This window comes from Bufo bufo, chromosome 6 (assembly GCF_905171765.1).
Source record: "Bufo bufo chromosome 6, aBufBuf1.1, whole genome shotgun sequence".
Lineage (NCBI taxonomy): Eukaryota > Metazoa > Chordata > Amphibia > Anura > Bufonidae > Bufo > Bufo bufo.
The window spans coordinates 24,985,944-25,006,912 of NC_053394.1; the positions used below are offsets into that span (position 1 = coordinate 24,985,944).

At 44.1% G+C, this 20,969-nt stretch overlaps 1 protein-coding gene across 2 annotated transcripts in view; it reads right to left on the reverse strand.

Annotated features, from left to right (window-relative positions):
• Positions 1 to 5,973: 5,973 nt before the first annotated feature.
• LOC121005177 (roundabout homolog 2-like) overlaps positions 5,974 to 20,969 on the reverse strand; it is a 68,333-nt gene continuing 53,337 nt past the window's right edge. For both annotated transcript variants that reach the window (XM_040437756.1, XM_040437757.1), the window contains exon 10: positions 5,974 to 6,626. In XM_040437756.1, coding sequence (XP_040293690.1) covers positions 6,593 to 6,626 — 34 coding nt within the window. In that variant the 3' untranslated portion in view covers positions 5,974 to 6,592. The remainder of the gene's footprint in view (positions 6,627 to 20,969) is intronic.

The window sequence follows — 20,969 nt, forward strand, 5'->3', positions numbered from 1 at the left end:
TCTATCTATCTATCTATCTATCTATCTATTATCTATCTATCTATCTATCTATCTATCTATCTATATATCTATCTATCTATCTATCTATCATCTATCTCTCTATCTATTATCTATTATCTATCTATTATCTATCTATCTATTATCTATCTATCTATTATCTATCTATCTATCTATCTATCTATCTATATATCTATCTATCTATCTATCTATCTATCTATCATCTATCTCTCTATCTAATATCTATCTATTATCTATTTACCTATCTATTATCTATCTATCTATCTATCTATTATCTATCTATCTATCTATCTATCTATCTATTATCTATCTATTATCTATCTATCTATCTATCTATCTATCTATCTATCTCATATCTATCTCATATCTATCTATCTATCTATCTATCTCATATCTATCTCATATCTATCTATCTATCTATCTATCTATTATCTATCTATCTATCTATCTCCTATCTATCTATCTATTATCTATCTATCTATTTATTATCATCTATCTATCTATCTATTATCTATCTATCTATCTATCTATTAATCTATCTATCTATCTATCTATCTATCTATCTATTATCTATTATCTATCTATCTATCTATCTATTTATTATCTATCTATTATCTATCTATCTATCTATCTATTATCTATTTATCTATCTATTATCTATCTATCTATTATCTATTTACCTATCTATCTATCTATCTATCTATCTATCTATCTATCTATCTATCTATCTATCTCATATCTATCTCATATCTATCTATCTATCTATCTCTGTTAGGGTGTCACAGCTGCTTCCTTCCCAGCACCATAAATCAAGTCAAGGTCAGTCCGGCCTCACAAGGACAAAAATAAAATGTTGTCGATCTTCATTTAGAAGAAAAAACAAAGAAAACCTGCAGGGAGATCAGAAGCCCTCACACCCCTGACTGTGACATGCTGACATGATAAATGTCTCCTTTATGGGGCACCACATCTAAAGGTCAAGTTTAAAGGTGTTGGCCCCTAAGGAAATGTCACTGCCAAGTGAAGGCACCTGCACATTTCACAGCAGGGAACATACAGCTGCCACAAGGCGCTCCTGCAGGGATGTGGCCACCAACCAGGAGTGGAGGAGGATCAGAGGAGCATCTACCTAAGACTTTCATTTGCTATAACAGGGTGTTGGAATATGTGCCGTCTTATTTTGACAACTTCTTTAAGAAAGAAGGATATGCATACGGTATGTGCAGTCCTTTTTTTCACATGCTTCAGTGCCCCCATAATTGTGCCAGTCATGTAACTCCCAAAACTGGGACATTCACAATGTGCCCCATAAAGGTACCAACTAGTGCTCCTAGATAAGTACTTTTTTCTGAAGTGCAGTGGGAGTAAGTGAACACCATAATTAATGATGTTTTCAAAGAACTAATTGGTAAAAGTGTTTCAGTTATGGAAATTATTTTGGAAGTGTGGATTTCACAGGTGTTTTGTTCATTAAATAAAGGCACACAAAGCCTGGTTGCTGACAAATCTGTTCTTCTCAAGAAAAATTAGTTAGAACTATGCCTCTGCATTTGGATTTGTACTGAATGTGCCCAATTAGAGACATAAAATGTAGAACTGTATCCATATAGTAAGTGTGTATTTCACATGTGTTTTATCCATGAAATAAAGGCACAAAAAGCCTGGTTACTGACAAATCTGTTCTTCTCAAGAAGTATTGGTTAGAACTATGCCTCTGCACTGTGGATTTGTACTGAATGTGCCCAATTAAAGACATACAATGTAGAACTGTATCCATACTGTAAGTGTGGATTTCACATGTGTTTTGTTCATTATAAAAAGCCACACAAAGCCTGGTTACTGATAAATCTGTTCTTCTCAAGAAGCATTGGTTAGAACTATGCCTCTGCACTGTCGATTTATACTGAATGGGCCCAATTAAAAACATAGATTGTAGAACTGTATCCATATAGTAAGTGTTGAATTCACAGGTGTTTTATCCATGAAATAAAGGCACACAAAGCCTGGTTACTGACAAATCTGTTCTGCTCGAGAAGCATTGGTTAGAACTATGCCTCTGCACTCGGATTTGTACTGAATGGGCCCAATTAAAAACATACAATGCAGAACTGTATCCATATTGTAAGTGTGGATTTCACAGGTATTTTGTTCATTAAATAAAGGCACACAAAGCCTGGTTACTGATAAATCTGTTCTTCTCAAAAAGAATTGGTTAGAACTATGCCTCTGCACTTGGATTTGTATAGAATGTGCCCAATTAAAGACATAGATTGTAGAACTGTATCCATATTGTAATTGTTGATTTTACAGGTGTTTTGTTCATTAAATAAAGGCACACAAAGCCAGGTTACTGACAAATCTGTTCTTCTCAAGAACTATTAGATCTAATGACATTTAATTGGTAATTTATACAGAAATCTAGGTCACTCCAAAGGGTTCACTTACATTTTCTTTTGCAACTGTACATGTGTCCTTGCAACTGTGCCACTGTCATTGTTTAGCAGCTTGACCACTATATTTGAGTTAATGGAGATAATAATGCCCCTCTCCCCCATGAACATCTCCTCCACAGGCTGAAGGTTCCTACTATAGACAGAGGCGGCTGCGGGGCAATCTGTGGGATCACTGCACGCTGCTCTGCGCAGACTAACAATGAGACACTTATAGGAAGGGGGCTGTGAATGAGCTTCTCTCCAGACTGTTCAGTTTGATATCATACGGACGCCTCGGTCAGGCTAGTTTTGAGATATTTGCTGAACTGCAGTTTCATAGCAAATATAAAGATGTCTGAATTACCCAGAGGGGCCTCCCGAATATACAGACCTGCGATTAAATCTGCCATTAGGCGGCTCAGTCCATGCAGTTATATTGCCCATGACGGAACAATAGGTTTCATTGCTGAATGTCCCGTAATAAATCCACACACTTTATGGTGCAATATGCATTTTATGGTGCAATACTCGGTTGCAGCCACAAGGTGGCACTAGTCTCTGATTTTATTTATTCCATAACAATATTACAGACAGAATCAGCAAAGAACTGACCAGAAGGTTTTCAGCGATGTCTTCCTTTTTTTTTACCCTCCGCCTTCCAAAAGCCATAACTTTACTTTTCTGTCGACATAGCTTTACGATGCCTTGTGTATTTTTTTTTTAACCATTTGTATAGATTATGTTAGGTTTCACTACTTTTAATAAATGAAATTTTTTTTTTTTTAAAACCTGTTAGTGACTGCCAATACAGCTTTTTGTCTGCGGTCACTAATGAGCCTTAGGCCCAGTTCACACTTCAGTTATTTGCTCAGTTATTTCCATCAGTTAGGGCGGATCCGCAATACATGGGCCCAGGCCGTTTGTGCACCGCATCACGGACGCGCACCCATCAGGGTCCGCAATCTGGAAGGTGCAGTGCGGAACGGAGGCACGAAACCCGCCTGAAGCAGTACGGAGTGCTTCCTTGGGGTTTCTCTCCATGCCTCCACACCGCAAACAAATGGTACATGTTCTATTTTTTTGTGTTGCGGACGGATCACGGATCCATTTAAATTGCTATCCCCAATGCACAGAATGGCCGTTCGTGTGCATGAGCCCTTATTGTGAGCCAAAACCAGTAGTGAAGCCTCCACAGAGATCAGGTGTAATGGAAAGATCTGCACCTGTTCTGTGTTTTTGACCTGCACCTGGTTCTGGCTCACAATCAGGAGCTGTTTAAACCTTTAGATGCCACGGTCAATAGCAACTACGGCATCTAAGTGGTTAAGAGGGAGCGTGTACTATTGAAGTGATCAGAAGATCGCCTGTCAAAATCCCCTCGTGGGACTAATAAATTGTAAAAATAATTATTATATAATAGTTAAATAAAGTTTTATTGATTAAAAAGATCTCCAAGTTAAAAAATACACTTTTCTATTTAAAAAAAATGCTTTTCCCCTCCCCCACACAGAAGTGAAGACCTATCATTAGAGCTGTGCACCCCCTCCTCACCAACCATCCAGTTATCACCTCTTCTTAAAGGGCCAGCTGACTTGTGTCCCTGTGTGTGTTCTCCACTTCTTAGGGGGCAGCTCATTTCTATTTACATAGTATATATATTGGGATTATGTTTCTCCTGAATTTCACCTGTTTCTTTATTTAAGTAACCCTCCTAAATATTTACAGGTTCTGGCCTTCCCTGTCCCCCCGGCATGTACAATATGGATTCTTCCTCAATATTCTGGCAGCTGACTGACCTATCATGTTGACCTGCTGAGCAACAAGGAATGTGATAGGTCAAAACCCTCCATGAACTTGTGTAGAAGCTGCACCCAGTGACTTACTTGCTATAGCGGCAGACCACGTGACTGCTATGGGGCCCTGAGGGAGACGGGGGCCCACACAGAACTTGCTCTTCTCTTCCCTTTGTGAAAACATTGCATTTCCACACAGCGCCACTAGAGGGAGCTCAATGCAAAAAGAGATTCTTACAGCTTCCATGGTAGTTGTATTAATTCCTATTCACTGAGCTCCCCCTAGTGGTGGCTGCAGGTAGCCAGCTTTCTAATAGAAGAGAAGTAGGAGACTTATCAATGTATTTGCTCAGAATAAGCACTATATATTTAGCATTTGTTCCACTTTTTCCAACATGAAAGTCAGATAAAATGGGTGAGGCCAAAGGCAAGTTTTTTTTAAAATTAAAATGTGTATTTAATTGAAATTTCTTCCACTTAATTAAAAAATTAAAATTTGTCAGAAATCTGGAGCATCGTCCTTGTTCTGCATTGCCTGGGAGTGACTGACGTGCGTACACTGGGAAACTAGGTGAAGGGGGCCCATACTAAGTTTTGCTATGGGGGGAGATCCGTGTACGCCCCTTAATGCACCCCTTAGGCCTCATGCACATGACTGTTGTTATGGTCCGCATCCGAGACGCAGTTTTTGCGGCTCGGGTGCGGATACATTCACTTCAATGGGGCTGCAAAAGATGCGGACATCACTCCGTGTGCATCCGTTGCTCCGTTCCGTGGCCCCGCAAAAAAAATATAACATGTCTTATTCTTGTTCGTTTTGCGGACAAGAATAGGCATTTCTACAATGGGCCGCCTGTTCTGTTCCGCAAATTGCAGAAGGCACACGTGCGGCTTCCGTGTTTTGCGGACCGCAAAAAAAGGAACGGTCGTGTGCATGAGGCCTTAGACTTAGTCTACATTCACATGACCGTATGTATTTTGCGGTCCGCAAAATGCAGATCCGAAAAAAATGCGGATGACGTCCATGTGACATCCGTGTTGCATCCCTTTTTGTTTTTGCGGATCCATTGTGACAATGCCTATCCTTGTCCGAAAAACAGAGAAGAATAGGAAATGTTCTATTTTTTTTGCGAAGCTACGGAACGGACATACGGATGCTGTCCGTATTTTTTGCGGACCCATTAAAATGAATGGGTCTGCATCCTAGTGATTGTGAATGTAATGAATGTAATCTTACCAGTGACTGTATTTGTGAGCTATCCCCTCTCTTCTGATCCTCAGCCGTGTCATGTGACCAGTACTCTGACTGTCCATCTAACAGCATCTTATGTGTGGACAGGAAGTCAGTTTATCTATGTATTCCTATGGGAGCCGCAATGTCAGTCTCATAGGAATGAATAGAGAAGTAACTGACTTCCTGTCCTGTGTCAGTTGGAGATCAGAGTGCTGGTCACATGACACAGCTGAGGATCAGAAGGGAGGATATAAGGCCTTATTCACACGTCCGTTGTTTCTTTCCTGATCTGTTCCGTTTTTTGCTGAACAGATCTGGACCAGATCTGGACCCATTCATTTTCAATGGGTCCTGAAAAAAAACGGACAGCTCAATGTCTGATTTTTTTTCAGGACCCATTGAAAAAGAATGGGTCCAGATCTGGTCCAGATCTGTTCAGCAAAAAACGGAACAGATCAGGAAAGAAACAACGGACGTGTGAATGGACCCTAACTCACAAATAGTCACTGGTAAGAAGATTACCTTCACTACAGTTTACATCATGCACCTTTCTAACAGGACAGAGAATAAACATTTTTGTGGGAGTTCTACTTTAAATGTGGTAACTTTTATGCTTTATAGTCACAGCTCATTATGATGAATTATTTGTGGTTTTGCACAGGACTGCAGAGTTACACTGACCCACCAGAGTACCAGAAGACCCTTCAGTGGACCACGACTCTGCCCATAGAGTTAGACATTATAGATGATTTGTCCTGTGTGTGCAATGATCACAACTAAGCTTACTAGACCCAGTGTCATCTTCTCTGGTGGGCCCAAAAAACCCCAGACGGACCCTAATATCTCATATCCATTTACCATAAAGACTTCAAAGAAAGTGAATTCTGAGTCACCATGAAGTAAGATTTCTGTATTTAAATATAAGACATTAAAAACTATACACAAGAGGATGAGAACCGCGAGAACGCAGGCAGGTATTCCACACGGTGGTAGTAGCAAATATTTCCAGCCAAAATTGTGCAACCTCCATGGATGTATCCAACCCAAAGGACAGCAGATGAATGGAAAACACAGCAATGTACAGCAGAAGTCCATGTAATGTCCTGCAGGTCTGATCATATGTTCTGTCTGAGCCGCTGAGGAGCAAACCTGCAAAACAGGAGATGTAACTAGTACGACCAGCACAGTATAAGAACGAGATACAAAGCAGGCTACTCGACAGGAGCAGTATTTTAGCAGTTACTGTACATAGGAGTAGTATTATAGTAGTTATATTCTTGTATATAGGAGCAGTATTATAGTAGTTATATTCTTGTATATAGGAGCAGTATTATAGTAGTTATATTCTTGTACATAGGAGCAGTATTATAGTAGTTATATTCTTGTACATAGGAGGCAGTATTATAGTAGTTATATTCTTGTACATAGGAACAGTATTATAGCAGGTATATTCTTGTACATAGCAGCAGTATTATAGTAGTTATATTCTTGTACATAGGAGGCAATATTATAGTAGTTATATTCTTGTACATAGGAACAGTATTATAGTAGTTATATTCTTGTACATAGGAGCAGTATTATAGTAGTTATATTCTTGTACATAGGAGGCAGTATTATAGAAGTTATATTCTTGTACATAGGAGCAGTATTATAGTAGTTATATTCTTGTACATAGGAGGCAGTATTATAGTAGTTATATTCTTGTACATAGGAACAGTATTATAGCAGGTATATTCTTGTACATAGGAGCAGTATTATAGTAGTTATATTCTTGTACATAGGAGGCAGTATTATAGTAGTTATATTCTTAACCATATTTCTTTTTATTGAAAGAAAAAGCAGAGGCTAAACGCCCATACATGACTACATCACAGTGACAAGGAATCACAATATGAGTCCCACATTTACATCATGCATAGACATCATATACAATCACAATTATCAAACATAAAATAAAATTCAGTCAAGGGTTGGGAGACAAAGGGGGGGGGAACACACAAGAGGGGAAGGAGCGGGGAGAACAGGGAGATGGGAGATTCTGCTCAGCTAAGCAAAGTTTCTGTAAGTTTTCCATGGAGACCATAGTTTTAAGAAGCGGGAACGTGAGTTAGTTTCCCAGTGTGCCAGCTCCTCAAAACGGTAGATCTGGTCTACCTTGTCTATCCACATTAGGGTGGTCGGGGGAGAGTCAGTTTTCCATAGAAAAGGAATAAGCAGCTTAGCTGCCGTGAGCAACATGGTCGGGAGGTTATCCTTAGCAGGGGTGAGGGTTGTATTTGGGCACCATAACAAAATAAGTTTAGCATCCAGAACTATCCTAGAATTGCAAATTTGGTTGATCAATGGCTCAATTGATTTCCAAAATGTCTGGATTTTCCGACAAGACCACCAAATATGCGACAGGGAACCAATTTCCAAGCCGCATCTCCAACAAGCTTCTGGAACTTCCGGGTTCAACTTGTGTAAGAACTCAGGCGTCTTATACCATCTACTGAGTAGTTTGAAAGAGTTCTCCTGAATCCTCACACAGCGGTTAAAGCCATGTGAATGTGCCAAAATAAAGGCTCTTTCCGGCTCCGTGAGGCACAAAGAGAGCTCCCTCTCCCAGGAGGTCAGAAAACGGAGCTCCGGGGGGAGTGAGGAGAGTATTTCTTTATACATCTGAGACAGCGGTCTAGTGGCGGGTTTAGTGGCCATGACCTTCTTTTCAAGCCAAGATAAAGAGCTGTTAACAGGTAGGGACCTAACACCCCCTGTAATATCTCTCTTAAAGTCAGCCAGATGGAAAAATGGCGCAGTCTTGACCTCGGGGAGGCCCAGCAACAAATCCAAATTCAAGCTGCCATCCGGTAAGAGGACACCCCGCAGAAATTTGCCAGCGAGCCTAGGCCAAATACCGGAGGGGCTTAAGATGGATGGATGGAGGTAGTTTTGTAGCAGTTGCAGTGGCATACCTGGGTTAGGAAAGTTGAATGTTTGAGATTGGACCATTTTAGACCACTCTACCAGCATACCCTTCCAGACCAGGGAGGATGCATAATGGTTAGCCGAAAAGGCTCGGACACCCCACAGGGTGAGCTGATCTTGGTTAGTGAGCAGCGCAGACTCCAGGCGAGAGCAAGGGGAGTTGGATTGACGAGACATAGCTGCTACGCATCTACAAAGTTGTACTGCAGTATAATAAACCTTAACATCTGGCATCCCAAAGCCTCCAAGCTTCTTATCCCTAGTGAGGACTGAATAGGCAATACGAGGAGATTTGCCAATCCAGAGGAAGCGAGTGAACACCCGGCGTACTTCTGCGAAATATGAGTTTGGTAGCCAAATAGGGAGGGCCTGTAGCAGATATAGGAATTTGGGAAGGATAAAGGTTTTAAGGTAATTTTTCCTACCAACCCACGATACGAAAGGTAGTTTCAAGGTCTGGAGGTGGGTACGAACTGACTGAAGCAGCGGCGTGTAATTGAGTGAGGCCAACTCATGAATATTGGCCGATATACGTGTCCCTAGGAACGTAATGTCCCTGGATGCCCAAACAAATGGAGTGTCGCGCTTAAGCGTATTAATCACAGCTTGGGAGCATGAAATATTAAGTGCCATAGACTTCCCATAATTAATTTTAAAATTAGATACGAACCCAAAGTTCTCAAATATATTCAATAACTTAGGTAAGGCCTCTCTGGGGTTAGATATTATAACCAAAAGGTCGTCCGCAAATGCTGCAGTAACATGGGTGCCGGCGCCCACTTGGAGGCCCTTTATATCTGGGTCCGCCCTAATCTTGCACAGAAGAGTCTCCATCACCAACACAAATAATGCCGGAGACAGGGGGCACCCCTGCCTTGTCCCATTAGTGATGCGAAATGGAGGGGATAACGTACCATTAACTTTGACCACGGCAGAGGGGGCCGAGTATAAGGTGTAAATGGCAGCAATAAACTGATCAGAGAGACCAAACCTCGCCAGGGCCCGAGACATAAACTGCCAGCTGACCCTGTCGAAGGCCTTCTCCGCATCAGTGCTCACCAACACTAAAGGTTTCACAGATTTCTTGGCCCTGTGAATAAGGTGAAGAAGCCGAATCGTGTTTTCCGACCCCTGTCTGCCGTGGACAAAGCCCACTTGCTCTCCATGGACAATGTCAGGAAGTACATCCTGAAGTCTGGTAGCTAAGATTTTCGCCCACCACTTCACATCAGTATTGAGCAAGGAGATCGGCCTATAATTACTGCAGCAAGTCGGGTCCTTATTCTCCTTATGTAAGACTGTAATGTGCGCCATTAAGGAATGAGGGGCAAGGGAGCCTCCAGAGAGGAGGTGATTGCACAAATTCTTAAAACGGGGGATAAGGATATCCTGGAAGGATTTGTAGTAAATAATGGGAAACCCATCCGGGCCCGGGCTTTTACCCGAGGGGATGGACCTGAGCACCTTATGGATTTCAGAGTCAGTAACCGGTCTAGTTAAGTGGGCCGCTTTTGTTTGGGATATGGAAGGAAGGTCCAGAGACTGCAGGAATTTGTCCGTGGCGTCTGAGAGGACACCAGGGGTGTCCCCGTTGGGGGGAGGTAGGTTATACAGAGCCTCATAAAAGGTGCAGAAAGCCTTGGCGATATCAGGGGTGGATTTATGCACCTTCCCGTTCGGGTCTTTAATAGAGGAAACAAAGGAGTCAGAGAATTGCTTCTTAACTATGGCTGACATCAATCTGTTTCCTCTATTTCCATGGGCGTAGGCCTTAAACCTGGAACGCAGTACCAGCTTTGCCGAAGTGACATTTAGCATATTTTTTAGATGTGTCCTAGCATCCGTGAGTTCTGCTAAGGTATGAAGGGCCTGTGATTCCTTGTGCGAGGATTCAAGGCGGGCAATTTTTGTCAATAGAGCATCTAAAGCCTGCGTCCTCTGTTTTTTCACATAAGCCCCTAAGGCAATGAGTTCCCCCCTTAACACTACCTTATGAGATTCCCATAATATGGAAGGGGAGGGAGGGGAGTCGGGTGTATCATTTAGCGTAAAAAACTCAGAGATGGAGGCTTTAATCTTAGAAGCGTGAACGGGGTCCAAAATCAAAGTGTCATTTAGACGCCATAGACGTTCCTTTTTCTGAGGGTCAGACAGGGAAAAGTGGATGATAACAGGAGCGTGGTCAGAAAGTGTAATGGGACCTATACGGGCTCCGGAGACATTACGCAGATGTGACTCAGAGAGGAATAAGTAATCTAACCTGTGAAAGGAAGTCTTGGCATGGGAATAATAGGAAAAATCCCGGCCGTTGGGGTTTAGTGAGCGCCATACATCTAAGACCTTCAGTTTCTTCAGAGAGATTTTCAACCGTCTCAGGAGCCTATAAGAAACAGAAGGTCTGCCTGTGGAAGTATCAATGGCAGGGTCTAGGGCCACGTTGAAATCACCCCCCAGAACAAGCAATCCCTCTGTGAACGAGGAAAGAAGGCTTAAGGTTTGGACGAGCCATGGGACTTGGCCTCTATTAGGGGCATACAAATTGGCAAAAGTCACAGGAGACTCACCTAAAACACCTTTCACAAAGAGGTATCTGCCCTCTGGGTCCACAGCAGTAGCAGAGTGTTTGAAGGGGAGGCTTCTGTGCACAGCCACACTAACCCCCCTGCTGGCGGTGCTATAGGTACTGTGAAACCATTGGGCAAACTTCCTAGGGGGAAGGTTAGGAACCTTACCCGATTTAAAGTGAGTCTCCTGTAAGAAAGCCACTGAAACTTTGTCCCTCAAAAGAAGGGAGAGAGTCTGGGACCTTTTGCATGGCTCGTTCAAACCATGTACATTTAAAGAAGCAACTACAATAGATGCCATTGCATTAATAAATCACACAGATGCCTACACAGAATAACCATGGAAATGCTTAGTAGCACACAGTGGTTCAGAGCAGAGAAAGGGAAGGTAGAAAGGAGGGATAGACAAAACACAACAAAATAATAAAACAGTGAAATAACAAACCGGTAATAAACCAGCACAGAAAACATGAGATCTGTAGAGAAGTAAATGCTTCACTTATCGTCAGCTCAGACAGGGTTGAGCTGGCGAGGGGGCAAGTAAAGCACCTTGCGGTCTCTAACAATGGACCAACAAAAATATGTCCAGCACAGGAATCTTGCCGGTCCTTGCCCTGCATAGGGGTAACGATACCTGCAGCAACAGGAGCAATGTCCAGAAAAAACAAAGGAGAGTTTCCTTATCGTCCTGTCATGTAAAACAGATCAGTGGACATAGAACAGCAGGAGAGGAAAACTCTTCCTAGGTCGTCATGCGTTTAGGAAATGGCGATCAGGTGGGGCTCTTATCCATCCTACCCCTTCCCAGACGGTCAGACTTTCCAGCCGACACCTTCTGCCAGTTAGCAACACGAGGGGGAGCTGGTAGGGGGCCATCCTGGTCGGCCGGGAGCCATGAAGGAATGTCCACAGGGGGTACTCCAAGCGCTTCCCAGACAGAGGCCAGATCTTGAGGAGAACGAACGGTAAGTAATTTACCATTTCTGGAAATCGCCAACCCGAAAGGGTACAACCAACGGAAAGGAATCGCTGATTTCTTCAAGACATCTAGAAGAGGCCGCAACAGGCGCCGTTTGGCCAAAGTAGACGGAGCCAGGTCTTGAAACATCTGGATCGGTGCATGTTCGTACTCCAAGGCTTCCGATTCCCGCTGTTTCTGTAGGAGGGCCGCAGTGTCGACAAAGCTCAGTAAGCCACAGATCACATCCCGCGGTGGTTCCTGCGGCTTTGGTCTAGGGCGTAGTGCCCTGTGTATACGCTCGATCACTATTACGGCCGCCCTCTCTGCGCCCAGTAGGCTTGAAAATATTTCGCGCGCAACCGACGGCAAGGCCTCCACCGCATGCGATTCCGGTAGGCCCCGTATGCGGATATTCCGCCTGCGACTGCGGTTCTCCTGGTCTTCTAGTTTCAGGTATGCTTCATTCAATAAGGCCTTGTGGGTCGCTAACACATCTGCGGTTTTACTTTCGTACGCCATGATGTCTTCTTGAGCAGACTCCAGGGAAACGACTCTCTGGCCTAAGTGTTTCAAGTCGTCTTTAATGTCAGATAAGCCTTGCTTGAGAGGTGAGAGAGCTGAATCTAGGACTCTCTTAAGGGTCCGTTCAGAAAGCGGTGGGTCGCGTGGGCGCCTGTCTGAAATATCAGAGCCACTTCCCGCGTCCGAGAGGTCTCCTGCATCGGAGTCGTGGGTAATGGATGCCGCCATGTTAGGGCCTCTCTGCACCGCGAGCCTCGGAGTTTTCCTGAGGAACTTTTCCATTTCTGGCTGCTTAGAGTGTAGTGGGGTCGTCTCTGAACTGCCTCTGGACTTGTCCTTGCCAGTCTTCCCCATATTAGTGCAAATTATAGCTTAATTTAGGGCAAATGAGCCGGAATGCTGGAGGAGCTCAAGCTCATGCGGCCATTCAGCCTATAGTAGTTATATTCTTGTACATAGGAGCAGTATTATAGTAGTTATATTCTTGTACATAGGAGGCAGTATTATAGTAGTTATATTCTTGTACATAGGAGCAGTATTATAGTAGTTATATTCTTGTACATAGGAGCAGTATTATAGTAGTTATATTCTTGTACATAGGAACAGTATTATAGTAGTTATATTCTTGTACATAGGAGCAGTATTATAGTAGTTATATTCTTGTACATAGGAGGCAGTATTATAGTAGTTATATTCTTGTACATAGGAGGCAGTATTATAGTAGTTATATTCTTGTACATAGGAGGCAGTATTATAGTAGTTATATTCTTGTACATAGGAACAGTATTATAGCAGGTATATTCTTGTACATAGGAGCAGTATTATAGTAGTTATATTCTTGTACATAGGAGCAGTATTATAGTAGTTATATTCTTGTACATAGGAGCAGTATTATAGTAGTTATATTCTTGTACATAGGAGGCAGTATTATAGTAGTTATATTCTTGTACATAGGAGCAGTATTATAGTAGTTATATTCCTGTACATAGGAGCAGTATTATAGTAGTTATATTCCTGTACATAGGAGCAGTATTATAGTAGTTATAGTCTTGTACATAGGAGCAGTATTATAGAAGTTACATTCTTGTACATAGGAGGCAGTATTATAGTAGTTATATTCTTGTACATAGGAGCAGTATTATAGTAGTTATATTCTTGTACATAGGAGCAGTATTATAGTAGTTATATTCTTGTACATAGGAGCAGTATTATAGCAGTTATATTCTTGTACATAGGAGCAGTATTATAGCAGTTATATTCTTGTACATAGGAGCAGTATTATAGTAGTTATATTCTTGTACATAGGAGCAGTATTATAGTAGTTATATTCTCGTACATAGGAGCAGTATTATAGTAGTTATATTCTTGTACATAGGAGGCAGTATTATAGTAGTTATATTCTTGTACATAGGAGGCAGTATTATATTAGTTATATTCTTGTACATAGGAGCAGTATTATAGTAGTTATATTCTTGTACATAGGAGGCAGTATTATAGTAGTTATATTCTTGTACATAGGAGCAGTATTATAGTAGTTATATTCTTGTACATAGGAGCAGTATTATAGTAGTTATATTCTTGTACATAGGAAGCAGTATTATAGTAGTTATATTCTTGTACATAGGAGCAGTATTATAGTAGTTATATTCTTGTACATAGGAGGCAATTTTTATTGGTATAAGGCACACGACCGTTGTTTGGGTCCGCATCCGAGCCGCCGTTTTGGCGGGCCTCAAAAGATGCGGACAGCACGGGCGGCTTTCGTTTTTTGCAGATCCGTGGTTTGCGGACCGCAAAAAAACGGCACAGCCGTCTGCATGTGGCCTAAAACAAACTTTTTCATCATAATAAATCAAAGATCATTCAGTATAAATCATCAATTTTCTTAAGAAAATAAAATGTATATTAACTGTAACTTAAAAGTACATTTTAGCTAAAGCAGGAAAATAAAAAAAATTAATAAAAAAGTAAAATAAAATAAGAAAACAAACACAGTCACATCATACAATTGAACCGTCAGTCTAGATGGACGTTCCTCCATAGTTTTATATTTTCCTGACCTCTAATGACCAGATCCACCTGCGTTCTGACATGATGAGGGTTGTAGCTGTGGTATGATGGAATGGCTCGCTATGGATGGGCACTTCAGGAACTTAGGGGGCAGCCTTGGTCCATTGAGAAACCTCAGACTATCCTGTAAGGTTGTGATTGGACAGTCTCTAAGTGCTAGCTATAAACAATAGAAAGTCCTACATACTCTGGAGTATAGATCTTTCCTGGTTTTACTCTCAATGAAAGACTTGTCTATACACCACTTCTTAAGACATCTTATGCCATAATCCAGGTACTGGGGGAGGTAGTCACGAGTCAACCGACCCCTCTTGAGACTGCCGCCTCGCATCCAAGATTCTGCAAAAGGCAATATCCAACCCTGATACTATTCACCCACAGGGAGCTGTTCTCCAAGTCCAGGTCACCAAAATTAACTTTAAGAAATATGGAGTGAAAGAAAACCCTTGGATTTAACATATCCAGCCCACCCTCTCTCCTCTGTAGGTAGGTGATCCCTCTGGGTTCAACCTGTTCCCCCATAACAGCTGGAAGAATAGGCTAAAGAGCCTAGCCAAGAAAGATTCTGGCAAAGGAAAGACAACAGAGATATACAAGAAGACAGGGACTAGGTAAGTCTTCAACATAGTAACCCTTTCTCTATAGGTCAGCCCCCCGTTCTTCCATCGCTAAACACTTTACATTTCTGGCATCCAACTTTTTCTCCTGATTCAGTTTGGCATTATCTTCCCTACCAAATTTAACCCCAAGGATTTTAATATGGGTCGAGGCCTTCGCAAACTGTGGCGGATCAAAATCAGGGTCAGTATGCAATGTCCAGAAAGCTTGACTTTTCTCAAGGTTGACCAGAGACCCTGAGGCCTCAGAGTAGCTTCTGATGGCCGCAGATAACATCTCCACCTCGTGAGGTTCAGATATCACCACCGTCACATCATTCGCGTAGGCAACAACATCCAGCGGCAAGCAATGGGGGACCGGCACCCCCTGAAAATCACACCGCTGCAGTGACCTCAGGAACGTGTCTAAGGCAAACACATACAGCAGTGGACTCAACCGGCCACCCTGTCTCACCCCTGCCTCAACCCTGAATGCTTTACCCTGCCAACCATTAACCAGAGGAAGCTCTCTGCCTCTCTATACAAAGTTTTCAGCCAATCAATAAATTGTCCCAGAATACCGTACTTTGACAAAGTGGCCCATAGATACTCGTGGTCTACTCTGTCAAAGGCTTTAGCCTGGTCCAGACCTACAGCATATCTCCCACACATCAGAGCTTTACATCTCTCAAACATCTCCCTTATCGAATTGACTGCTCCAGAGATGTTCTGTTCTTTTACTGTGCCGAACTGACAGCCTGCCAACAGTGCCCGGAACAAACAGATTAACCTAGAGAACAGGATTTTTGCCAAAATCTTCCTGTCGACATTTAAGAGTGCAATCGGCCTCCAGTTCTTGATGTCACTAGGCTCTTTCCCTTTAGACAGCAGAATTAACGAGGACAACCGAATGGATGGAGGCATCAGGTGATTTTCTAGACAATTTCTGTACACATCCACGAGCATTGGAGCTAAGAGGTCTCTGAACTTCTTATCAAATTCTGCAGTAATACAATCTGGACCTGGTGCCTTCTTCAGATGTAATTTATCAATCACCTCTTTTATCTCTTCCACCGTTATTTCTGCTGTTAAAGGAGAAAAGTCCAAATCTCTAGTATCAGGCCCTGGAGTTGCCTCCAAGAATTGGGTCACTTTTTCCTTATCCAAAGCCTTCCTCTGAAACAAGTCAGCATAGTACGATCTCACCACCCCCGAGATTCTTGTAAAACACCCTGGGAGTCAGTGAGACCTGTGATCAGTTTTTTAGCCACTTGCTCCTGGCAATTCTCAAAGGGATCAAAAGCCCCTAAGGACCCATAATCCCGTTTAGCTACCAGGGAGGTGTACCGTCTGTACTGATACTGCCTTATATCAGATTTCAGCCGGTCTATCCTTTGTTGGTCATCCCCACCCGCTGGATAGAGTGACTCCAATTCTTTGCGCAGCCTCAGATACTGGCCATACTTACTCTTCCCCTTCTTAATTGACAGTCTCTGTAAGAGGGACCGGATCTCCTCCTTGACATCCTCCCACCAGTCAGCCATATTGTCATAGAAATCCACTGTCTCAAGTTGGTTCTGGAAGAAAGAGTGAATGTATTCCTGGACAGAGCTATCATCTAAAAGACTAGAATTCAGTCTCCATAGCCCTCTACCAAGATCTGGATGCTTAGTGGCACCCAAACAAAAGTACAAGTCCAAATGATCAGAATAAGGGACTGTTTTTTCCCTTCTTTCACTGATGGCTTCAGTAGGACTCACCAGAGCCAGATCTATCCTACTACTGCGTCCTGCACAGGTGTAAGTGAATTTTGGACTCCTACCACCCTGTACAAAAACATCAGACAGGCTGGCCTGCAGAATAATATTGCTTAGGACCTTACAGTCCCTAGTAAGGGGTCTATCACTTGGCCTGTAACTGGTTGTAGTGGTGGCATTAAAGTCTCCAGCCATGATAACAGGAATAGAAGTGAATAAGTATGGCTTAACATCATGAAAAAACTGAGTCCTTTCGCTCACTGTCTGTGGCCCATAGATGTTAATAAGCCAGAGTCTTCTACCTCGGATGGTAATCTCTAGCAGCAGGCACCTTCACATCGAGACCTCCATTAGTCTATGTACAACTACATCACGGGTGTTAAACATCACAGGTGTTTTTGGACGGTGGTCCATGCACCCTCAGGCCTGCGGCTGGACTTATCTTTTTTTTCTGTTTATTAAGGCTTTTTTTTCCCCCAGTGGTGGGTGCTGGGGCAGGGGGAGAGACAGACACTGGATGCTCTACAGGCTGCTCCACAACCTCCATGTCCCCCTCGGTGTTACCTGCCTGCGGGTGGTCCGGCACAGTACTACTCATGTGTGGGGTCTCTGGTACTATGTACAATGACCCTGACAATAGCGCTTCCTCCTCCTGCCCTTCATCTGGGACATCTGCCCCTTCCACCAAGTCCTCATCAGGGAGATCTCTACAGATGTTATGCCATGCTTCAGGACAGTCTCTATGGGGGTGACCGATCTTACCGCACAGGTTGCACCTTATGTTCTGGCAGGTGGCACTCACATGGCCGATGTCCCTGCATAGGCTGCACTTCATCATGGTGCAGACACTCACCACGTGACCAGATCTCCCACACTTCAAGCATAGCCTGGGCTGACCAGCAGAGAAACACACACCTTTCTCCCGGCCAATGAAGAAGGAATTAGGAAGGTGATGTTCTGGTGCTGGTGTAATGTAACCAGGACCCTCCACCCCCCAGTCCAGATTCCATCCTCATCCCTGGTCTTGGTCAGGTTTGACTTGAGGTCGCAATGCCTCCTGAGCCAGATAATAATATCCTGAGGGGGGACTGACTCGTTCCAGAAAACGATGGTAACATTTACAGTGTCAGGCTAAGGCCTCTTTCACACTTGCGTTGTCCGGATCCGGCGTGTACTCCCTTTGCCGGAGGTGCCCGCCGGATCCGGAAAAACGCAAGTGAACTGAAAGCATTTGAAGACGGATCCGTCTTCAAAATGCGTTCAGTGTTACTATGGCAGCCAGGACGCTATTAAAGTCCTGGTTGCCATAGTAGTAGTGGGGAGCAGGGGAGCAGTATACTTACAGTCCGTGCGGCTCCCGGGGCGCTCCAGAATGACGTCAGAGCGCCCCATGCGCATGGATCACGTGATCCATGTGATCACGTGATCCATGCGCTTGGGGCGCCCTGACGTCACTCTGGAGCGCCCGGGGATCCGCACGGACGGTAAGTATGCTGCTCCCCCGCTCCCCACTGCACTTTACCATGGCTGCCAGGACTTTAGCGTCACGGCAGCCATGGTAACCACTCTGAAAAAGCTAAACGACGTTTAGCTTAAGGCCGGATCCGGATCAATGCCTTTCAATAGGCATTAATTCTGGATCCGGCCTTGCGGCAAGTCTTCAGGATTTTTGGCCGGAGCAAAAAGCGCAGCATGCTGCGGTATTTTCTCCGGCCAAAAAACGTTCCGTTCCGGAACTAAAGACATCCTGATGCATCCTGAACGGATTTCTCTCCATTCAGAATGCATTAGGATAAAACTGATCAGGATTCTTCCGGCATAGAGCCCCGACGACGGAACTCTATGCCGGAAGAAAAGAACGCAGGTGTGAAAGAGCCCTTAGAGATGGGAATAAAGCTGAACTTGTTCCACCCCTCAGTATCTCTGACCCGGGTGTAGAGAGCCCAGAACCGGTCTAGATCAGACATGAGCTTGAAGCTAATATCATAGCCCTGTCTGTCTGGAAGGTTTATTACTGCCAGGATGTTGGTTGGCAGGAAGCCCATCTGGGCACACAACATGTCTCTGACTACACACCTTCTGTCAGGTAGATCTTTTTTTTGCCCCTTTATGTCTAAACCTGACAACGTTCCTTCTCTTGAAGGCCTGGCCTGTGTATCTGGCGTTAGAGGGAAATGATGGAGAACCCCGACTCCAAGCATTCCCAGATGTCTGACCAGTACCAGTATCCTGCGGGGGGCGACGTGTGGGCTGCTGACCGCCCGTACTATGGGGCTCTGCTGCCTGTGATGTAACTAAAGGGGGGAACTCCTAAGCCTGAGACTGCACTGCCCCCTCCCCACCATCAATACCAGGGTTCTCTATTTGCCAGCTGCCATAGATGACTCCTCAGCTGGGACTTTATCACTCACAGAGACATCAGCAACATCAGACATCTCAGCAGCATTACAGTCCTCAGTATTAACCCCCTGCACCCCACAGTCCTGAGCGTCCTGCTCAGACACACCCTGAGGTGCTGCTACAGTGTTACGTGCAGGTGTCAGTCCACAGTCCTCCTGCAGAGCACTGCCTCCTGGGACTTGTGGTGTCTGCACTGCCACTTCACTGCTGTCGTCAGGTGTTGGGTCCACAGTTTTCATTTTGCGCAGTACTTACTGCTGGGACTTTTAGTACCTCACCGGGGGCTGATGCAGGACTTAGCTGTTGTTGATCAGGTGTTCTTTTCTTGTACAACTCTCTCTCCTCAAAAGGATGAGTTTCTGGCTGTAATATGGGTCTTACGTGGGACTGCAGGGTTTCAGACCTAGATGTTGATGCAGTCTCAGAGTTCTTGTCTTTCTCAAACCTCTGCTGGTTCCTGTATGTCGCTCCCACTGGTCTCATTTTCTCCAAGACAGAGTCAATCTCCTGCACATTGTCAGCAAGTTCCCTGGCCAGTGAGTTCCTGATTTCCTGGGTTTGCAGCCTTCAGTTTGTATGTGCAGTTTATCTGCTTTTGCAGGTACAGCTTATGTTTCTTTAGTGTCTCCATTCTTCTCTCCAGTGCTGGGATCTGATCAGCCAGGTGGAGCTCAGGTGATTGCTCTGGAGGCCTCTGATTGCTGCTGGGGAGTTTTGCAGGCTGTTTGCTTGCAGTACAGGTTCCTGTAGGTACATTCTCTCCGTTCTTTCCTGGCACAAGACTCTGCATTTTTGGCTCAAGACCTTGCGGTCCCTGGAGTCGCTGCTCTTGGGTCACAATCTCCTGATGGGCGACTGGATCCCGGATGTGTAGCAGAGACGGCACAGGTAGCACCTCGAGGTCTTCCTCCATTTCTGCCTTAGATCTCCTTCACAGCTTGCATGCCCCCAGACCTTCTGCGCTCAGATTCTATCACCACACGCTGCTGCAGATTCTCCTGGATGGTTTCCTTTTCCAGAGATGTCCTCCTCTGCCTTCCTGGGGTGGAGGTGGATTGTCCACCTGAGGCCGACAATGGAAAATGTCTCACCTCCTGCACACTCTGCATGGTTCTCCCCTCTGGACTCTCCAACAGTTTGGTCTTGCTCCTTGATCCTTCATTCACCCTGGCAGGTGGTTTCACCAGGCACTTGCTTGTTTCTTCTTCTGGTCTTAGGCCTCATGCACACGACTGTTGTGTGCATCCGTGGCCGTTGTGCCGTTTTCCGTTTTTTTTCGCGGACCCATTGACTTTCAATGGGTCCGTGGAAAAATCGGGAAAATGCACCGTTTTGCAGCCGAGACCGTGATCCGTGTATCCTGTCCGTCAAAAAAATATGACCTGTCCCATTTTTTTGACGGACAACGGTTCACGGACCCATTCAAGTCAATGGGTCCGTGAAAGAACACGGATGCACACAAGATCGGAATCCGTGTCCGTGATCCGTGGCCGTAGGTTAGTTTTTATACAGACGGATCCGAAGATCCGTCTGCATAAAAGCTTTTTCATAGCTGAGTTTTCACTTCGTGAAAACTCAGAACCGACAGTATATTCTAACACAGAGGCGTTCCCATGGTGATGGGGACGCTTCAGGTTAGAATATACTAAAAGAAC